This window comes from Pteropus medius, unplaced genomic scaffold (genome assembly GCF_902729225.1).
Source record: "Pteropus medius unplaced genomic scaffold, Ma_sr-lr_union100, whole genome shotgun sequence".
Taxonomy (NCBI): Eukaryota; Metazoa; Chordata; class Mammalia; order Chiroptera; family Pteropodidae; genus Pteropus; species Pteropus medius.
The window spans coordinates 265,356-288,255 of NW_024340693.1; the positions used below are offsets into that span (position 1 = coordinate 265,356).

Consider the following 22,900-nt stretch of genomic DNA (forward strand, 5'->3'; position numbering starts at 1 on the left):
CAGGTATTTGTGTGTGTGTGTGTGTGTGTGTGTGAACTTGTGGTTGTAAATTCTACACTCTCACACACCCACATAAAACTTAATGAGAGTCTGATTGACATTTTATTGGGTTTCAAAAACAATTTGGTAAAAATCGACTTGGATAGCGAATGTCACCATCTAAGAATGTGGTATGTCCTTCCTCTGATTTGCGTATTTTATGTTCTGTAATGCTTTGTGATTTTCTCCAACAGGACTTGAGCATCCGATTTTTCCTGAGTACCTTTTAGCTTTTGTTATTACCCTGAGTGAGATCCCTCTCCCGCCCCCACTCCTGTCGCCTGTCATCGTTTTGTTGTGGCCAGAAGGCTTTGGACGTTTACAGTTGACCTGGTTTGTGTCTGGCAGTCTGGGCTCACAGCATCCCTAAGGGTTAGCTGCAGGCAGCAGGTTAGTACTTCCCCCTTTTTCAGCTTCTCTAGGGAAGTGCAAGAATCGGGGTGTCCTCTGAGATCAGCCCCTGTGTCTCCTCTGGCGAGGCTGCTGAGGCAGGTCTCACAGGAGGGAAGGGCATCATCATTTTTAGGAGTCCCACTGCACCCAGATTTCATATTATTAGCCTCATTTTCGGAAGCTTAAAGAGGTGAAATATGATTCCCAATGTTAGCAAGTGGGGTTCACTTACGCTCTCACCCAAGCCTCCCGACCCCATAGCCAACGCTGTTACCTTTCCGACATGCTCTCTTCTGAGTGCCACTGTCCTGGCGAGAGACCGAACCCGGGTCCCAGCGGTGTGAACACAGCACCCTAACGACGAGTCTACCAAGGCGGGACCTACGCTCACGTAGAAGCCCAGGCTAAGCGCCATGGGGCCAGGGGCCCCACCTTCAGCCGGCGCCCGGCACTGAGTCCTGGGGACTCTGCCTGCCAAGCTGCCCTCTGGTCCAGCTTCCTCTGCATCTCAGCGTCATCCGTCGCCCTGATGGCCATGGACAGCTCCAGTCTCCCATCTCCCACCCCCACCTCCGTCCACCTCCACCTTGCCCCTCAGGAAGCCTCTCATCTCACAGGAGGGCTGTCTTTTTGTTACAAATACCCAATCAGTATCTGCTGGGTTGGAAAACCTCCACAGCAATTAGAATAAACCTCACCTCCGCCCCTTCCCTGCCAGGCCTTTAAAATCTAGTTCCCTTCCGGTTCTGGTTCCCGCCTGGTTCTGGTTCCGCCTGGTTCTCTGACCTTATTTCCAGCCTCCCCCGGGGGCTCCTAGTCACACCCTCCATTTCTCTCTGCCAGCCCCTCACTATGGCCTGTCCCTGCCATCGCTGCACCTAGAACCTTCCTTCCCCAGCTCCTGACGAGGTCAGCCTTCCTTTCAGGGTCCGGCTTAAAGGTCGTTGCTTAAAGGCCACCTCACCCACAGAAAGAGCCCGGTCCCCTGTGCCCCACACCACTCTCCGGCAGCATCTGATTCGTTGTTTCACCCTGATTCGTTGTTTCACCCAGAAAAAAAAAAAAAGGACCCAAAACACGGCTTTTGGCCACTCTTTGTGCATCTCTGTACCCCAACAGCCTCACAGAATGTTTGGCTGGGGAGGAAATGACGTTTTCTTGTGGGTTTGTGTGTGCGTGGTAAAATATATGTAACTCAAAATTTACCGTTTAACTGCTTTTAAGTGCATAATTTTGCAGCATTAAGTACACTCGCGGAGTCACGCACCATCGCCACTGCCCATTTCAAGGACTTTCTTTTCTTCCCCAAAACTGTATCACTGAATGAAAACTCCCCATTTGCCACCCCTCACCCGCTGCCCCAGGCCCCTGGAAAGTTCTATTCTTTCCCTCACAAAGTGGAATCACATAGTGCTTGTCCTTCTGTGTCTGGCTGGTTCCACTTTGCATGATGTTTCAGGGTCCCCCCATGCTGTAGTGGGTGACAGGGATTCCTTCTTTTTTAAGGCCGAATAACGTCCCATCGCACAGACGGACCTCACTCGCTTCGTCCCTTCACCTGGTGATGGACGTCCAGGTTGTCCCCACCTTTTGGCCGCTGTGAATAAGACTGCTATTTATTAATTTTTAAAGCCTGTTCATTGTCACCTTTCTTCTCCTGAATGTCAACACCTAAAGGACAGAGGCTGTTGGGACTGAACAGTGCCAGCTTCCGGCAGGAGCAGCATAAGCTGAGTGCGATGCTGTGAGCCAGGTGCAGTACTACATAGCTGACCCTCGAATGATGCGGGGTCCGGGGTGCTGACTCCCACGTAGGTGGAAATCCACAGATAACTCTCAGCTCCCCAAGACTTAACTACTATTGCCGCTCAGCATCCTCGGAGGAGGAGTTCCAGGGCCCCCCATGATTCCAAAGTCCACGGATGCTTGAGTCCCTATAGAACGATGTAGATGGTTGGGCCGGAAAGACACACACAGCTGGCCCTCAGCATCTGCAGGCCCCGCCACCCATGGGAAAGGCCGCTCAGTCTGCAGCCAGCTGAATCCCTGCATGGAAGCCCAGGGAGGTGGAAAGCCAATTGTGTTAATTGCAAAAAATCCACTTATAAGCGGACCCGTGCAGTTCGAACCTGTGTTGTTTGAGGCGCAACTGTTAATGGTCACACTTGATGAATATAAATGAAATGAATGAATCCCGTCTTTCATGGGTCAACAGCGCCTCTCAGCTGGATGACTGTCCCTTCTTAACTCATTCCTCCTACCTCGGCGAGAGTGACCTCTTTAAAGCATAATTTTGATTATCGCCCTCTTCTTAAAACCCTTAATGGCTCCCTGTTCTTATAATAAGTCCAAGGTCTTTAGCAGGGCTTGCGGGCCTGCTGGGTCCCTGCTCCAGCCCGAGGGGACTTACTGCAGTTCCTTGAGGGTGGCACAATGTCTCATGGCTGTTTGTAGATGCCATGCCCTGAGCCTTAGAGTCTCCTGCCCTCTCTGTCCTCGGATCCTATTTGTCCTTTAAATCTGTGGGGATGTACTTATGGAAGCTTCCCCTGACATCGCATTGGATTGATTGCTCCCACTGTGTTTGCAGGAATTGCCTGGTTTGTCGTTTTTGATTTGAGACTGCAAACCCCACGTGGGCAGGAGCAACATCTCTGCATACTGAACCTTGGTGCCCAGCAACATGCCTGCACCTGGGAAGGGCCCAGTTAGCGAATGAATAAATGGGTTTGTAAGCCCCACCTATTGTTTTGAAATAGACCAGTCATATTATGCCTAATAGATTAGAAAGTATAAACCTCACGGTGCTTAGGTGTCACATGACCTTCAGGGCCAATGTAGCCCATCTGAGACCTTTGAAAAACATTTTTTTTAACCTAATTACCTGGATCTCATACATGACAGGCCAAATGGAGCCTTGCCATCTGTCCTTCGCAGTACTGTGACACTCACTGGCACCAGATGTCACCGGGGGAGGTGGGGATCGATTAGTAATTATAATTGAAGTTTCATGTAATTGATTACTTAATTCTAAGCTGTTCGAGTTTAATTCCACTGACATTGCATCATGAAACTGGGAGCTATAAAAAATAATTGAAAGGAGAGAAACAGATATGAAAATGTCCTGGGCAGATTTTTCCCCTGGAGCAGCCAAGAACTTAGAGAATTGAACCAATTACATCAACACACATTAAGATGAAATAATACAGGTCGAGAAGAGTTGTTTGATTATAACTTAATCAGTGGTGTTAAATTATGTTAAGAAAGACTGTCAGTAGACAGCAAAAGGGTTCAGAGAGGCAAGACTGGTCCATGCGTCTGTACCACCCACAGGAGAGAACACTCAATATGGATACCAGAGTCGTCCGCCTACACACGGCCGCACGCACAGATTCATGCCCCCACGGCCCATGAAAGATAAAAGAAAAAGGAAGGAAAGAAAGGCAGCCACAGAACGTCTACTTCGGCCCATTTTTTGATGATCTGTCCTGTAGCTTTGGGATCACACCAGAGATCCCCCTCAGTCAATATAAAGCACAGATTTGAAATGTTTTATACTAGTACTACATAAAGAAATCTGTGTTGACATACATCTACAGAGATATAGATGTCAGCTTGTCACACTCACTTGATGCTTATGCTGTTTATCACCCAGTTCGTGAGAATGAAAAGCGAACCTACATGTCAGTCTAGTTTTCTAACTACCCACACTCTATATGAATAAGTGGAAGTACCCTTTCTCACTACCCACACTCACATTTTCCAACACTGCTACTTTATCCTGATGCATCCGTATGTTTTATTTTGACTTCAACAGGAGGCACGTACTGATCAAATGACCACTAATTCTAAAAGCAGGTTTGGAAATAACTCATTTCTTCTACATCTAGCACACTAGAACTCCTAAACATCTGAACACCCATGACTGTCTCTTGGGAGAGGGCAAAGTCACAATCTTGGGAAGAAAAAGAACGAGCTTTCCGTAAGAACACTAAGACAAGACTTGTCAAACATCCTTTTCTGAAATCCAGCATGCGAAGAAAAGGCCAACTTTTGAGAAGACATTGATTAGAATGATAAATAACAGTTTGACTCATTAGAAAGCTGTGAGGTGTAACTTCCCATAAATGTGCTCAGTCCAGGGTAGTGCGTTATTTAAAAAGCTTTCTTGGGTTCTGAACGGCAGCACCAGGGAGCAGCAGATGCTCTTCACGACACAGCTCTAGCGCCCCCTGGTGTCATGTCCGCAGCACGCCTTTTCAGGGCATTATTTGCTCTTTCCACAGCGGTTTGCAAAGGAGCCCTTCCTTGTCGGGAGGGGAAAGGCTCACCAAAGACAACCAAATACCTGGGCCTGACAACCTGATGATGTGCCAGCTACTCTCTCTGGAGCTGGAGGCTACCCTGTGCTTCTTAGAGTCACACAGGGGAGGGGCCGGTGCACAGTAAACAGCAGGGTTCCAGAAGGAAATCTTTATAACCAGAGTCAACAGTTGTTTTGTGGAAAATTTCCAAAGGAAGCCACGGGTGACCTAATGAAAGCTTAATGTTTGGTGAGTACCTGCCACATTAAACCTGCTTTATTAAAAAGAACTTGAATAAATGAGATGAGTGAAGCTATTTCACCAAAAGCGATGTTAGCCTACCCCCTTTTTTTTTGGTCAGAAATGCAAATATGCTCCTTTAATATATACAGATTTCGAACTGACTCCATATTTGGGAGTCAACCTAACCTGAAATATTAAAGTAAATTAATAATTGCTACTCAGTACATTCTAAAACTAAGGGTAAAAATAAGTTGTAACTAGGCATGAACAGACAAATAAATACACAAACTAATAAATCAATCTATTCTAATATAATGAGTATAAATCTCTGAAGGAAATATACACAAATGCTAATAGGATTTGCATTAAAGCAGTAAAATTATGTGTCATTTTTTCCCACTATAATTTCCTTTTTCATTTTGGTTGTGATAGATTATGTTTATAATGGGGAAAAACTCAGTTTAATAAATAAAAGTTCTTACAAGAGAATGTGCTTGCTCAAGCCTTTCTGAAAATATATGTAAAGAAAATATATGTAAATTAGGGCAAAGGGGGGGTTGGGAATTTTGTCCTGTTTCCAACCTCACCCATGGCCTTTTGAATCTCTCTTCCTCATCTAATCCTAAATCTCAAGTGTTAAAGGTAGCTCATCTTCATTTCTGGCTACTGCTGTCCTGTCTTTTTCATTGTCACAGCTGAGTAATTGACAGTTTCTGCGAGCCAGTTCATCTGCTTAGCAACAGGAAAGGCGGGGCTCACAACAGAGGAAAACCCGAGCAGCCACATTCCAGGACTGTGCCCTGAGCAGGGAGACTGACTGGCCACAGGCCATGGAAGGTGCTCCCAGTCCTAAATCCCAAAAGGAAAAATCCAACAAGCAGCGTTCTATGTTCTTCTCGTCCAAAGCCCCGTAAGTCTAGTCTTAAGAGTGCCATGAGATTAGAATGCCATAAACAGTGCTTTAATGACAAGTAACTGCTGAGTGCCTTGCCCCTGGGTCTCTAAATGGGCCAACAGAGCTTTGCCTTAGAAATGTCCTTTGGGAAAGGGTGTGGCTTAGCTGAGAGTCAGAGAAACCTCTTTTCAGAGGAGAGCTCTAGCTGCACAGGTGGGAAGCTGTGATGTGTTGGTTCTGAGCATGAGTCCCGTACCCGTTGTGCATTCCATTTTATGTCATATTAGCAAAGAGGAGGGAGGAACGGGGAAGGGCCGGCAACATCCACTAGGGCAGCGGTCCCCAACCTTTTTGGCACCAGGGACTGGTCCTCCTATAAGAATCTGATGCCTTATGATCTGAGGCGGAGCTGAGGTGGTGATGCTGGCGCTGGGGAGTGGCTATAAACACAGATGAAGCTTCCTCTGCCTGCCTCTCACCTCCTGCTGTGCGCCTGGTTCCTAACAGGCCACTGACCCGTATCCATCCGAGACTTGGGGTTTGGAGGCCCCTGCACTAGAGGGTATAGAACTGCAGGCTTTCCGCTTCTGTCCAACGACTGGAGTTTACAGCTACAATCTCATCACACCAAAGAGAATGCAGGGGTCATGGGGGGGTGGTCAGATCCTGTCTGTCTCCAGGTCTCACCAGCGCCTCCCGGAGGCTAACCAGAAATCCATGTGCACTAGGGGTACCATCGTGTTTCTCTTTACCGGAGACCTAATCACGAATGCAGAAGAAAGGGGTCCAGGGAGCTCAATCGGCCAAATGACAGTGAGTTTTGATTTTATTTTCTTGATTAGTTTTCAGAAATTTAGTTAGGTCAGTGAGGAACTCGCTATGGAATAGAACAGACGATGTCACCGATTTCCCATTGTCCTGTGGCTTGAATTCATTCTTTCATTCATTTGTTCAAAATATGTTTTTTGAGCACCTACTGCGTACCCTGGGGTGATCAGGATGACTGGGAGCATCCGGGCCCTTCTCTCAGAGCTGACGTCACAGTTGTGTGTGTGCCCACGTGCAGATGAAAAATAAAAATCAAGGAATAGGTAACCAAGAAAATGTCAGATAGTGACAAGTGCACAGGGGAGGACATGCTGCGGGGCATCTCTGAGGACGTCGATTCGGCTGAGACAGGAATAGTAAGTGGACCCAGCCACCCAGGGAGAGAGGTTAGGGCTTCTAGCCCAGGATCGTCGCCAGCACACGCGAAGGCTCTTGGTGGGAGCATGTTTGCTGTGTTAGGGATGCGAGAAGTAAACCAGTACAGCGGGGTTTAAAAACGGAAGAGCGAGACAAAACGATCTGGAGAACCAGGCCACACCCAGGTGGAGCGGGGGCTTCAGAATCCCGGCACAGTGTGGCTCGTGCCGCGGTGAAAGCAGACGGCATCCCGCAGTTATAAATGGGGGAGGGAGGCTGATAACTATCATTTCTGTTCTTAAAAGACTGCTGTGGCAGCTGTGTAGAGAAGCGGCCCGGAGAGACACGAATAGGGGCAGGGGGACAACAGGGAGCCATGTGATAGGTGAGGGTCAGCATCGGTGGCGATTTGTGCAGGAGCTAATGATGGATTTGGCGCGGGGAGCGCTGGGGCCTGTTTTGCAGGCGGGGCTGGGGCGCGGACTGGATGTGGAGGGCAGGTAAGGAAACCCTTGGGCGTCCACCCAGATGGCTCGGCTCCATGTTGGGCCATGGTGTTGTCCGCTGAAATGGGAAAATGGGGGAGGAACAGTTTATGTGATAGGAAATCCGTTTTTACTTTGGCCATGTTAAGTCTGAAATGCCTCCACGACCTCCCGTGAAGGCACTTACAGTACAGGTTGAATATTTTGTAGAGATATCAGGACCAGAGACCCGGTTTGGGTGTTGTGGGCATCCGGGGTTGGAGTGACCCTGTAGGCTCGGGACCCAGTGTCTTGGGGCACTCAGCGTCTGTGGTTGGACAAGCAAACAGGAGCCAGCAAAGGCTGCGGAAAAGAGCAGTGGTGACTTCCGAGGAAACAAGGTGACCTGGTGCCCAGAGAACAGCTGGGGGAAGTGGGTGGGTCAGCGCCGTGAGCCGCTGGCAGGGGGTTAATAAGACGGGAAGAGAAAGTGGCTGCACAGCTCGATTGGATGGAGGAGGTGTCTGCACAAAACCCAGCGCTGAGATTAGCGTCAAACGCCATGATTGAACATCCTACAGTACTTTACAAACACAGTGTCTCTTTTCTAAGTTTCATGAAGCTTCTTTTAGCTACTCATAGCTCATCTTTACTCACTTTTTTTTGCTCAGATCTTTTCTTATTTCTATAACCTAACTACCTAAATACTTAAAAATTTCTAACCTTATAAACACGTGTTGTAACATATACATTGAAAATTGGCATTAACAGTATTTGTTGCCTTTCTCTTTCCTATTTTATCATACTTTATTCAAAATCGAGAGTAGTCAATGCAGAAAAAGTGATAAAATTAAAATCAGTTAATGGGTGCTCTTAGTCAACAACATTTTTTTCCGAAAAGAAATTTGAAACCATCAGCTAAAATATAGTTTGGCAATCGTCTCTGGGTCTCAATGATTGGGATCATCCATTATCTCCATTTTGCTACAGAAAAACAGGGTCAACTATGTGCAGACTTACAACTGAATCTTAATGGTGGAAAAGGGACTCATGCGTACCACCCAAGAATTCTTATTCTTTCTATTTTCATTTAGACAATTGTCTTTATATTTTGGACAAGCTCCACATTCGAAGCTGGGGAAACATCCATTCGTGGAGCAGTTGAGTTGAGCTGCTGCTGGTTGGTCCCCATCTGTCCTGTCCTCTGAACACAAGACAGACACGTGGCCCAACACGCTTTCCTCTGAGATCACCCAGTCACAAGTTGTTATTGTTTTTGTGACAAATTAAGTTTTCCCACTGCAGCTACACTCCCCAGTGCCTACTCTAGTACTTTGCAAACAGCAGTTAATACATCCATTCACCATTTTTCAGTGCCAAGAGAAGGGAACAAAATTCTTATTCACTATAATCGATAGTCACGTACAGCCACCAAATTTGAGATGGAAAAATAAACGTTAATTAATAGACCTGTTCTTAGAATAATAAGAAAAGTGATGCCTAGCTGAGACATTAATCAGAACGTTTTTCAACGTTCTGTTTGTTTTGTTTTTCCTTTATTGCTCTGGCTGGCTGGAGCCACTATAAAAAGAAAAATCACACTTCTTTTGAAAGTTTACTCTGAAAATATCGTACTTTTTACGATATTTTCAAGTCACATCACGGAATGGAGTCAAATCAGATATTATCTTGCGTGTCCTCAGCTGGCATTCTCTAATCCCCGAAACCCCACACAACAAAGGCCCTGAGGTGATCTGCCATCCCAATGACAAAAAGTAAATTACGCCTCATATTTACATGGAGATTTACAGTTTACAAAGTATCTTCACACACATTGTTTCCTTTGATACTCGAATCCACTCTGTGAGGCAACTGTCACTCTCATCCCACTGATGAGAAAATGGGGTGAGGGGGTGGTTGAGGTCACAGTCACCTAGGGAGGGCGCTGAGACTCCAAGAGGACCTTCTGACTCCGACACTGTTTTTAACTCCCACAGCTTAGCCCTGCAGCATCGAGAAGATAAGCTATGCACAAAGTTTGTGGTAGGTTTACTTTATGCTATCCTATTTGTCCAAGAAAGTATTTGAGATAGGCTCTCTGCTAGTTAGCTGGGTCTCCTCTGTACTTCAGTTTTCTCATTTGCAAAACAAAGGGACTAAAGACTAACAGCTCCCCAGATTCGGAGACGGTATTGACCAGAACCCATGACTAACCAGAGTATCTTCTCACCCACTAGGCTTGCGCTGCACATTGCTCTCTCCACGTGCCTGGGGCACAGCGATTTCTGCTGCAGTCTGGTTCAGCTTTCAAGTGAAAGCTTCTTAAATTATTCATTTGAACGCCCTTTGGGAAATTAGAGACATTTTGCGTATCCCCTGCGTTTCCCACTAGACTATCAGCTTCTGAAAGATGTTATTTTCCCTGTCATTCCCCTCTTCGGTTATCTAGTATCAACTAAATATTTAATGTACATCTAGGAACCAAGAGATAATCATAAAAACATAGTTCACATTTGGCTCATGAAGAATCATAGAAGATCAACCAAAGTGAAACAACTAAAAATCAATAAAAAGGTGGATTGGTGTAACAGATCGTAAGGGTTATACAGGCATTGGGCTAAAGTACAAATTAATAAACAAATGTTTACTTTTTTCATGCTTAGTACATTGATGAGAAAAATGGAAAATTAAAAAAAAAACTGTCTATTTGGCTGCTTCATTTTTAGTTTTCCTAATTATGAGAGTTTATAAATTTCCAACCATTTCGCGTGTATACGTTTCTATAATAACATATGAAATTTCTTAAAGGTCAGAGTCTTTTGTGTGTGTGTTGGTGCGTAATGACTTGAAAGTAATGGATGTGAATTTTCTACATAACTTCTGGAAAAAAACATTCTCCTTAATTTAGAATGAAAGGCAAGGTGAAGTGATATTTCCTCTTTAAAAAGCTGTGAAGATATTTCGAGTGTAGAAAGAAAGGTGCCTTTAGACAGAAAAAGCCTAAAGATGGGAAGGAACGATTATTGGGGTGAAAGTAAAGAAAAGATGTACTGGCTCGATGTGCTCTTTTATCTCTGTTTGTGGTTCTAATCAATCAAAACCCACTTCTGAAGGCCAACCATGGCCTGACACTGGAGCGGGCGGGGCAAGGGGGCCGGAGATGAAGCACAATGGCAGAGAGGGGCACACACTCCACGCCCAGTTCCCACCAGGAGGCTGCATTTGGCCCAGGTGCCCCATAGGTACCCAAGTCCCCTCTGTGACCAGCCCAGTGGCCACGGCCTGTGAGGTGGATGACGCTTTCTTTGTAGAGAGCTAACTTGCCTGAACAGGCTCCAAACTAATGTTCGTGGCTTTATTTTCACTATATGGTACCAAACTTTTCTAACAGACCACTCAAGAATGCCTATCTTAGGAAATAAATTTTATCTACCTATGCTGGGTAAGAAAACGACTTTTTGCAATATGTAATCATAGGTAAATATTTATAGCTCAGTTACTTATATGACGTGAGTATAAGCAAAGCCTTTGGAAGTGACGTTCTCAGATTTTGAGGTGTCCTTGTACAGACTATGAAAACCGGACAAACATCAAGAGAGGCGGCATGGTGGAATTAAGTGATGGGTCAGTAGAATCAAACTTCTTAAAAGTAGACATAATAATAATTACCATTTGAGTCAGAACTGCTTTGAGTCTGGACCTGCCTATGGTTGAGGGGGATGAGAAGGCTCTGGCCTACAGTGCAGGTACAGGGTGGGATGGCGGAGGGAGTTGCATAAATCAAGGAAAAAAGGACCCGATACCCAGGCTTTGGGAAGGGAGGGCCCAGGGTTGCTCCAGGGGCCTCAGCCCTTGACACTAGATGCTCAGATGCTGCACTGTGACTCCATCCTCTCCAGTGAGGACAGGCTTTGTCACACAGAGGACCTGCAGCTCCGGGACCGCAGGCCAACGGAGAGAAAGCATGTCTCTTTCCCCAGCTTAAGTTCTCAAATTCCCCACAGAAAGACTGGCTTTGGTCTGATTTGAATCCAGGCTCATCCCCGAATCAATGACTGTGCTCAGGAGGAATACGAGGTGACTGGCTTAACGTGAGGGGTCTCTCCTTCCCACTGGAGGCACGGGCCTGATGAAGACTCTATCCTGGAAGAACGGATGAGCATGTGGGAGGACAGAATAGGAAATAACACTACTGCTGTCATTTACGGAGACCTTACTAGGGCCTGAGTGCTTTCCACGTATTATTTGGACGGATCATTCCAGCAACCATGCAATGCAGGCATTTTTATACCCATTTCAAAGATCGCACAAGTGTGAAAAGATCTTCCCAGCATCACACAACCAGATGAAGGTACAATGAGATTTGGACCCAGATCAATCTGATTCTAGAAGCCAAGTTCATTCCACAAACTCATGCTGCCTTAAGAGAAAAAAAAGAAAAAGACAGAGAGATTAAGAAGTACAAATTGCCAGTTATAAAAACAGTTACGGGAAGTAAAGTATGGCACAGGGGAAATAGTCCACAACATTATAATAACCATGTGTGATCCCAGGTGGGGATAGACTTGTGGGGGGGGGTCACCTCGTAAGTTATACAAATGTCAAATCACCAGCGTACGCCCGAGACTCACATAACATTGTAGGTCAACTGTGACTGAAAAGTAAATTTTAAAAACTTGAAAAATAATAAAAAAAGAAAAACATTGTTATGTCAACTTTACCTAGATATAGCAAGGATGGAAAATATGCAGCATACGAATCTCTACTCCTAATTCTGCACTGCACAGACATGGATAATTGATCACAGACCCCGAGTTCTCAGCACGGCACTTCAGTCCTGTCGGATTGGCACGTGAGTGAAAGCTGCCTGCAGTCAGAACCACTCAGACGCAGCCGGCCTCAGGTCTCTGGTTCTGAGCAGCCTTGCCTTCTTTAACTACTAACCAAATCCCACGCATCTTCCTGGGACTTTTGACATTGTGCCGCTTGATGAATGAGGTAGAAACAAAGGAAATATCGATGCTTTTTACCAAAATGTGCAAATGACAGCAATGCTTTATTCTGAAAAGCATATAAAAATTCTGGTGTGGATACTGCTTGCTGACATTTGGAATTCAAACGATGTGCTTGGCTAAACAGCAATTATGGAAATTTAAAAGAGACTTGGTGTAAAAATTAGGCCAATAATTCAAGGATGAAGTTTTGCTTGGTTTCTCTTAACCATGGAGCCAAAAAGAGTTATTCATTAGCGGAAGTGTGAGACTGACATCTGGCTAGGGCTGAAAGGCGAGAATGAAATTAAAGAATAGTGGGTGGATGAGGATACTGTCCTATAAAAAAAGGGGGCACCCTTCCGAGCTTTAACAGGATACAGGAAGTGAGAAAAGTGAAGAAGACCTGGTGATTATTTTTGAGTGCGAAGCCTGAAAATAACAGCCCGGGGCTACTAAACCAATACGGAATATTAAGATACCACTGGAAACGAAACTAGCATTATTTTCCTTATGTGGTTTCAGGTCTAACGGATAGGTTTGTGTAACCATAAATATAAATTCTTGCCCCACGTGACCGGGTTTTAAAATAAACCAGGAAAAACTGAGGAAATGGACAAAAATAAGTGTAATAAAATCTGCCTTCCTCTTCTTTTTGTCCACTTTGCTTGATTTTTATGGAAACTTGCTTTGCTGCCAGAATCAAGTTTCTGTTTGATATAGGTCAATTTTTATATTCTCACAGAGTTGTCACGTGGAGTACAATCAGACGGGAAGTAAACATGGGAATCGTAATTTCTATGAGTCGCACAGTACTCATGTTTTTCTAAGAAGTCTTTGAAACACTACGGTATCGCCATCATGGGTTAATAAATATGTATTCAACTTCTTTATAGCTTATCATAAGCTAAATAAAAAGATTATTATTTAATAAAATAATAAAAATATGTCTTCTAGAAGCATTGAATCTTCATTTATTTGCCAAGCTCCATTTTTACTAACCTAAAAAACTCAGGCTCACCAGAACACAGTTCTCGGTCCATCCTTTCTCCTTTTTCAGTCTGTGTCGCTCACACGTGCCTATGGTTCTAACTCCTGGCAACACGCGTGGCAACGCTCATCCTTCATCCACGTCACTATGTCCTCACTCATGACTCTCTCACCGAAACGCGGCCATACAACCGGCAGCATAATTTTGGAAGAGAATGGCATAATCCCAAGACACTTAGAATTCAGATATCAAAGGAGACAGGAGGAGGAAGATGTGAGTATGAAAGAGAGAACCAGAGAGATGGCGGAATAAGAAAGAAGTACTCGTTCTGGCTTTGCAGGTGGAGGAAGGAGCTCTGAGCCAAGGAACACACGCCGCCTCTAGAAAGTGGAAAAGGCGAGCTAACAGATGCCCCCTGGAGTCTCCAGAGAGAAACCACGTCCTCGATCTTAGCTCAGGGGTGTCCCTGGTGGACCATGGTCTACAGAGCTGTCAGAAAATGAATTTGTGGTGTTTTAAACCACTAAATTGTTGGCTGGTTGGTATAGCAGCAGCAGGAAACTAATATCTCTGCTTTGAGATGAATACCTTCCTGGCCTACAAGTCATGTGTCTGGTCATCTCAAATTAAAAATACAAGTAAATCTCACCGTGACCTACTCATCACGGAGCTGAATCAAGTCTGAGAATCTCATAAGCAAAAATGCAAACCCCAAAGTCAGGGTTATAGAGAATCTTTTTAATGTTAATGGTCGCTCATTCATAATTCTTTCTTACTCTTTGTTAAAGGCCATGACGAACGTACTATCATTGTCCATCCGCAATTTACCTCAAAGCCTTCCTTTCACTCTCCTGTGGTCCCGGCCTCGGTCGGGTCCTGTCCGCCTCCCCGCATTGTTACTCGTGGGTCCCTGTGCCTGCGGCACTTCCTTCCTCCTGCCAGCTAAAGTGCCTCATTCACAGTTTAAGCACCGTTGACACGTCGGGTGTTTCCTTAGACTTTCTTTCCTGCAGGAGCGGGTGTAGCTAGCATACTGAGCATAGAGGTTCTACATACACAGGAAAGCCCGACGCTCAAGCAGGAGTGGCTGGGAGGTGTTGTGTGGCCTTGTCCTGTCTCGGAATGCCACAACCCGGAGCTCCTTTGCCCTCTGGTCACAGTGTCGGAGTTCCCAGTGTCATCTGAGTTGGTAAGTGGCTGCATCTGAGCCCTCTGTTTCGGGCTGCAAACCCCCTGAGCAAAGGAAAGCGACTTTCCCTTTCTTGGATTCGTTCCTTTATGGCACCAATGAAGGTGCCTTCCACAATCTCAGTCAGTACCATCATCTAGAAATTGGCTGTGATCTCAGTGACATCACATTTCTTTTGAGAGCCCCTGAGGCCTGCTGCAGGCTTCCCGTCCCAGTGGGCTTCGGTGTCTGCCACCTGGGTGGCCCTTGCCCTCCCTTGCCCTCTCCCAGAATTCCGCATCTCTGTCAATAACCGGACCCCCCTCGGGGCTTTTCTGAGGATTAAAAGACTGAACGTATGTAAAGCCCTCGTGAGTGTCTGCACTGTCATTCAAGTAGTCTGAAAGATCTTTCACTCCGGGGGTTTAGCTTTAGCAGCGAGGATAGAGCCTGGGCTGCCCGGGCTTCCTGTCTGCCTGTGTGTGGCCTCAGGCAAGTTTGTCACTCTGGGCCCATTTTCTGTAAGATTTTAGCACTTTCAATACACAGTTTTGAGGATTAAGTGACATTACTCGTGTAAAAGGCGAATAGTAGTGTCTGGCATGTTGACACTCGATAAACATGAATTTTAACGAGATATTGACAAATCCTCTTTATGAACGAGGGAGCCCTTGGCAGTGCATGGCCCCATGTCCCTCGAGAGGAGTGGGTGGCTCAGCTCTCCCACTGCTCAGGGGTGATGCGGACGAGGTGTGGGGTGAGGTCAGTCTTGGGCTGGGCCTGGCACAGGCCGTCCCAGTGGGAGCGGAGCGTGAGCCCCCTGCAGCCTCCAAGGAGCTGTGGCTGGGTCAGCGCTGAGCGATTCCCACCCTCCCGGCTTCCAAGGGCAGCGGGCGGCGCAGCCCAGCCCGTGGCTTCACACCCAGGGCGCAAAGCTTCTGCACGGGGTTCCTCCATCTGCCCCTGCGCAGCTGCGCCCCAGATCCTGACTCCCAACCTGCCCTGCAGGCAGCCCCTTCGGGCATTGCCATACGCAGACTGTCCCCCATCCAGCCACCAGCGACCTTCTCTGCGGCAAGGGTGCCTGCCGCCCGCTCACGGCCCCCTCCAGGGCAGCTGCCTGCCACTAGCTTTCGTCCTGCCACCCTACCTGCCACACACCTTGCTACCCCAGCCCCAGGAAGAAGCAGGACACACGTCCACCAGCTCTGCGGACCTCCCCATTTCTCTTACTGTCCTGCGACTCACCGATGACCCATTCGCATGCTAATATGAGGCCAAGACCACTGCACGGGGAGGAAGCGAGCCAGCTGGATGCCGCTGGCTGGAGCTCAGGGCAGCAGGGAGCCCTCAGGCACCCTGGAAAGTGGCCCATGGATCAAAATATCTGCAGAAAAGTCCGCTTTCTGAACGCAATACTTGACTACGTTTTCATTTTTCACATCTAAAATGTGGGAAACTGTAGAAGTCCGCGTGTGCGGGAGCACGCTGGCCCGCACAGCCTCGCGCTGCCCTCGCCTCGCCTTCCTCTCCTTGGCCCGTCTCAGGCCGGGCTGTTGGCCTCGCTCGCCGGAACCAAGACGCCCGGTCCTAAGAAGCACTTAGCTTACACCAGATGCTAAAAAAAAAAAAAAAAAAAAGTTTATCAAAGAAATGGATCTTTCTTAACATGAAAAACTGAATAAAAATTGGAACTAGATGGATAAATGTCATCAAAAATAACATCCAGTCATTCATGAAAATAAGTAGAAATGGGACTGCAGATAATGGGAGATGCGAGAAATCTCTACCTTCTCCATTCTGCTGTGAACCTAAAACCGCTTTAAAAAAATAAAGTCAATAAAAAAAATAAGTAGAAATGTTTCAGAAGATTTCACAAATACAGCCTCATTTCTCCAAGGGCGGAATGAAAATGTCCTATGATATGATAGCGGGGCACCGAAGATGCCTAAGAACGTGTCTGCTGCTCTCACGACGTCAGACCACGGGCAAACGCTCACGGTGTTCAATGGTGCTGTGAATTTCCTCCATAGACTCCTTGATTTACTTAAACCTGAACTTGTGTCTTAAAATGCCACTCATTTCAATTGCTGATTATCCAGACTGTGAAAGGTCACTTGCTGTCGCCCCGCCACGGCCGAGTCAGTGTCCCCCGCCCCCATTTCGTGACTTAGCAACAGAATTCCTGATGGACAGCACTCACGGCCAACTTTAGATGCACTGATAAATACAGACATAGCATGTCTGTGTTGTTCTGACAGCTCTTTAAGAAGGTTGCTTTTCTCACGAGAATAGCCACTATCTAATGTTCATGCTACAAAGTGGAAGGCATTCAGCCTCTACTGACGGCTGAGCGTGAACTCAGGGGCACTATTCAACCCCAAAGATGAAGTCTTCATGCTGGTAAAGACTATCGCCATGGTAGTCGTGTCTCTGTGTCTCTTCTGGGCCGACTAGACCCTCTCCAGGAACCATTGGTTCCTTCATGTGAGACACTCAAGGTGGTAATTATCCACCCTGTCAGGAGCGACGACTGATGACATCATGTGGTCCCTGTCCCGACATAGGTTTGTGTCCTTTGCTTGTGCCCATGGTAAAAAAGAAAATGAAAACATTTCAAAAAGGAAAAAATTTCTATTTGTCCACATCATTTTTTCTTAAATCATGTCTTAATAACACAGATTATGTTTTACATATGGAAGGAAATCTCAGAAATGAGATATCGTACACAATTTTCTCCTTCTGCAATGAACAGTAATAACTTATATAATAACTTACAATGTATAATATATAAATATGTAATTCTGAATTACACCTACTTGCAAAGAGCAATGAACACAATTGATACTATTTCACTCAACACTGCAAACCACAGACTATAAAAATAAATTTAAGCAGAAAGTCTTGCTTATATCTTCTCTCTCAAAAGCTAAATGACCGATATGTCAGAACTACGATCTCAAAATTGACACTGAAAAGGAGAAAATGATAGCCAGCTCTTAGTTTTGGAAGCTTCATATAAAGTTTCACGTAAGTAAGAGAAGGAGGAAAAGAGAAAAACATTTGCAGAGTCGGCTGACATACAGAATAATCTAAAGCTGAAGAAACATAATATAAATGTATCGGTTTCAGATTAAGACTGAGAAATGAGGAGCACTGTGGCCATGGAGAATTCGTCCGAGAGTGGCCGGGCCGGTAAATAATGGATGTGTGCCTAAGGTTAGGGAAGCCAGCATCCAAGCTGTTCCTACGTGACGGGCACTACAGAGTCCCAGGTGAGCAAGAGATGGTCTCGCTACACACTGTGCGGTTGTACACGCATGGTTCTCAGCGACTAACCAGAGACAGGTCACAGGGTGAAAAAGCACAGCTGCGGTTTGTTAAATCACGTGGGTGTGTGGTACACTTCACCAGGCAATAAAAAGACCGTGAAAGCAGAGGCGCTCTGGTTCGGAGCGGTCTCGTGTGTTTATCTCACTGTGCGCTCACAGCTGCTTTGTAGGAGCTTTGCACCTGCAGAAATTGTGTCTCAGAAAGGTTAGTGACTGTGCTAAGGTTTCCTGGCTGGTACAGGGCATGGGACTCCAGCTTTCCGCTTCCCTTCCCCTGTGAAATAAGCCCCTCTTACATTAATTTGCTTCGGGGATGTTCTCATGTCAACTCTTAGTACTTTGGCTGCATTAAAAACATAAAGCCTGCGCCGCCTCCCTTCCCCAGCTGCGAGTGTTCTGCTCCATGCCCCGAGCGACAGTGCGAGAGCGTCTTTAAAAGTGCGAGAGCATCTTTAAAACCACACTGTCTTCCTTTTGTGTTTTAAGCGGACCATGAGAGTTGACCAGAAATCTGGTCCACGAGGAGGTTCATCGGCCCCTGCTTCTACCTGTCAAACTGCAGTGGTTTGTCACGCTATCATCCGGGGACACAGAAATGCGCTGAAGAACCAAAGACAAGTCAATGGAGAATTAACATCCATGTACATCCAACCCGAAATCCTGCCACTGTCACGACAGATGACAAAGCTACATGCCCTTTATACCAGGTATCTTTTAATATTTATGCACGAAAGAAAGGGCTGGAACCCTCGCACTCCCATGCTCCTTTTCGCTTCACCTCCTTTCGACTCCGAGCTCTGCATTAAGGAAATGAAGTGCCACGTCTGGTGGGGACGTTCTCCAAGTGCCCCCACGCTGCAGTGGGGGCTGGCATCTCAGGAGGCCTCGGCAGCCTTCCATTCGTGAACGCCAGCTGCAGCAGACAGCACGTCAGATGCTGGAGGGCCGGGCATTTAGTAGGAGTTTAACAGCTTGCTCATTTTAAAAACGTGAGGGTTTGCTCCTGCATGCCCCTGAGGGGCTGTAGCATGCTGAACCCCTACACAAGGAATCATCATTCCTAAGCCTTGTACAGGGCTCTCCATGTTGACTGGCTTCTCCTATGCAGGCAGGTGGGTCTGCAAAAGACCCTGCCCAGCAGATCTTCCTGGGCCAGGGTCGATGTTCCACAGCACATGCGCACGTGATGATGGGCACAGGTGTGCATTTTAAACAGCAGACATGCTCCACGAGGCTGAGCAACATTTAAAAATAGCAACAGGAGTTATTCAAGTGGGAGTGATGAAGTACCACTTAGCTCCTGTCTGCTCACCAGTCATCTTGCAAGAACTAAACAAACAAAGCTCCAAACATGGCGCGACCAGTCAGGAATGTACGATCTGGCTTCAAGGAAAGAAAAAGGCATTTGGAAGCCAGAGAAAGGGTGGTGGGGTCCAAAGAGGCTGAGGCTGCAGGTGTGGGGTGCTTGATGGGGGCCAGGAGGGGACCCCTGAGCTGCAGCTTTCATCCTGTGCTTGACCACAGCCCATGACGAGACATGCTTTTACACAGAGCCCCAGGACAAGCAGGACACGTGGAAATGGGTGATCTATGCGTGTGTGCATGTGTGCACATGTGCTCACACCCACACACAGATTTATATAAACATAGATGCAATAAAGTTTCACGAAACAATACTTAGCCTTACTGAGTGTGAGGCACTCATGTTTTCTAGTCTGCTCTGTTCTGCTCTATTTCTATGCCATTAAAAATGTTCATTATGCCTCGATTATAGGTCACAATCCACCAAGTAGAAAACAATGCCCTGTGACATCTAAATGTCTATTTATTTGATTAACTCTAGATGCTAAGTGTTAGAGTATGGCATTATTCATTCTTCGAGAAAAAAGTTCTAGACGTTAAGTCTTTTGTAAGGAAAAATTCTTAAATATTTGTTTCTGCAAGTATTTCCTTATGAAATTTATGTCAATAACAAATGCATTTCTAAATTAAAAGAGATGAACAGAAATGAAAGTGAAGCTCTTTGGAAGAAGGCCAGGCACTCAGTCACCACGAGATCACCCCCTCTGTTTATAGGCAGTGACAGAACTGTTTATGTGTCTGTCTCTCTGGGGGGACCAAGGCCTGGGCTCAGACCCTGCAGTAAGTGGAGGGACTTCATGTCCTGGGGGAGCCTGGGTCTTTCTCACCTATGACCAGTTGCACCCACTGGTTTCCTTGGAAACAGAAAGGTCTTTGTGAAGTAAAGGGATCGGAGCTCTGGCCCCTCCCCTTTCAGACTCAAAGTCATTAACATTTGTCTGATGACAGGACCTTGACCAAGACTAGATGTAGAAGGGACAGAGGTGCCCGAGAGAGGAAGTCTCTGGAAGGTAGGAAGAGGCAGAACCAGCGGAACTGCCTCTATACCCAGGGGTGAGCACCGAAGGGGTGCTGGCCCTTGTCCAGTCCATGCCCAAGGAGTGACCTATCCTAGAATCGGTTCCGGGCAGATGGTTGCAGGTGGCTCCATCAGCATGCTGCTCTTGGCCTGTGTGACTGGGATAAGACAGCCATGCCCCCAGGTTGTCATGACAGACTGCAGCTCTGAGGGAAGGGACATCTGCTCTTACCTCTTGAACAGCCACTGCAGCCTAGGGGAATTTGGCAAGGCCTGGACTGGTGGCAGAGCCAGGGAGAAGCCATCAGCAGTCAGCACTGACCCTACTGGGCCACATTTCTGTGTCATCTTGAATTTCAGCAAATGGAAAGACCACACCTCGGTCTTCAGCCACGGCAGGACCAACAGGGTTGAGTGGCTCTGCCAGAAACTCATCTTCAGCAAGGGGCAGGGCATTCAGTGTCCTTAGGTCACAGTGGCAAGAGCAAGAGTTGATCACTCAAGGGGCTCAAGCAGCCTGGCTTTGGGGGACTTCTTTGTCTCCAGCCTTATCAAACGAGTATAACACAGAGGGTCCCATACCCACTTCCTTCTGGGGTAGCAGTGTAAGGCTCTGTGCCACAGGAGCAGGGACCACGGTACAGGTTTGCTAGAATCCTTGCTACGATGAAGGAGGGAGTCCGGGGTGGTGGCAGCAGCATCTGGGCCAGCTGTGGACTTTTCTCGGACATCAAGACTGACCTCACGAAAAGCGTAAGCACCTTTGTGATTTATTGAAAGTCCCAAGGATAGGTGATGGTGGTGGTCCTAAGACAGGGCGTCCTGTTTGGGAGAAGGAGTAGCGTTGCTTGTGAACCTGGACACACGAGTTTATTTCTTCCCCACTGGTTCACTTATTGACAAATATTTGCACATAATTATGAACAAAATACTGTGCTACTATAGCTCATAAATCAGTGACTACAAAATGGTTGAAGAGAAAAACGTAAAAATCTTGAGTAATGCATCCAGAAGGATGTTTAAGGGTGGAATGTGGGAGGTAGTATAGAGTCGGGTTCATCTTCAAAAATAGCTCTCTTCTGCCCAAAACTGGGTCAGAATATGAACCTGAAACCTTCTCATTTGTCACAGGTCAAGAAGCAAGATTAGAGGGAAGCAGCCTTGGAGAGAGAAAGGTGCGGGGAGACGGAGAGAGAGAATGAGAGAGAGAGAGAAGGAAATACGAGTGGGCATATCTGGCATAACGAATAGCTGCAGAAGGTATTTCCCAGAATGTTTTGAAATCCACGTGGATAAATTTAAGTAACAGAAGAACTTCAAAACACAGCTAGATGACTAGATCCCTTAAAATCTGAATTTGAAGCATGGCGAGATGGAGGTGCCTGCAGTCTGCAGCCTGCCAGAGAACCCACGGGAGCTTAGATGCTGCCCCTAAATTATAAGATGCTCGGGAAAAGGGTCGGCAAACCTGAGCCACAAAGAAGACGAGGTTCTGAGCAGACTGGCACCAGGACAGCAAGGAACGGGGGCCTTGAGGCAGAGCCACTGGAAGGCTAACTGTGACCTGTGATTTGCCTGGTTTTGTTAGGAAAACCGCGATTTAAACTTTCTCGGGTAAAGCTTTACCTTTCTTTAGGAAATCTGAGTTAAAGCGATTTCATAGGTAGTTTTATGGATTCCCAAATTTCTGTCAAGTGCAGGTGCTCAGACAAGGCCGGTCTGGCAGAAACAGCTTGCTTACTCTGTCCGAGTGGCTACACCTCACATGGAGTGCCATGGAAAACACGCCAAGGAATAAAAAATGGACACAGTTCCCAGTGTCATAGGAAAAGTGAACACTCTCCTTAAATACTGATAAGGTGTTAAAGCTGCTAAGCCCCATAAAAGGAACACAGATAAAGCGCTGTGAGAATTCACTAGAAGGGTAAACGATTTCTGGCTGCAGGGGGAAACAGGAAGAACTCAGGGGCCAAGTTCTGCGGCTAAGCAAGGACAGCACAAAGGCCACAGCCTGGGCCCGAGGGACACGGCTCAGAGCTGAGTCTTGGCTCAGTCGCAGGCTGTTCACCCAACTTCTCTGGATTTCAGTTTCTGCAGCTGCTGAAAGCAGCGAGGAAGGATGAATGTGTCGCTCACAGGTGACGGGCACCCAACTCCCAACAAAACACAGAGTCCTCACCTGGTAAACGTGCCCTGTTAATGTCAGCAGCTGTTATTAGCATCAAAAACGTCTTTGTTGAGCCTGGCCTCCAGGGCTAAGGATGATTGACCAGTGGGGATGGGAGGAGGGCTGCGACAGGGAAAGCCATGACAGGCTCTGGGAGGAGAGGGTGACAGTGTGACGTCCTCACTCTTGCCTGTCTCCCCCTCCACCCGCCGCCTGCTCTGTTAAAGCGAACACAATGCTATGGTTGGAATGAGAAGTGCCGTGTGTCCTGGCCTGACCTCACGGCCGCTGGCTCCCCCGCCTGCAAGGGGGCGGGGTGGGGTGAGGGGACAGGCGCACACGTCCTAC

General features: G+C 46.9%; 2 protein-coding genes across 4 annotated transcripts in view; one reads left to right on the plus strand and one right to left on the minus strand.

Annotated features, from left to right (window-relative positions):
- Positions 1 to 22,900, minus strand: part of FRY (FRY microtubule binding protein) — a 320,056-nt gene that overhangs the window by 260,277 nt on the left and 36,879 nt on the right. The gene's annotated exons all lie outside the window — the stretch shown is intronic.
- On the plus strand, positions 4,707 to 19,850 carry LOC120601453 (uncharacterized). Its single transcript, XM_039861181.1, has 3 exons — positions 4,707 to 4,985; positions 14,519 to 14,694; positions 18,492 to 19,850. The coding sequence occupies exons 1-3, from the start codon at positions 4,979 to 4,981 to the stop codon at positions 18,909 to 18,911; spliced, it is 603 nt and encodes a 200-aa protein (XP_039717115.1). The 5' UTR covers positions 4,707 to 4,978; the 3' UTR covers positions 18,912 to 19,850.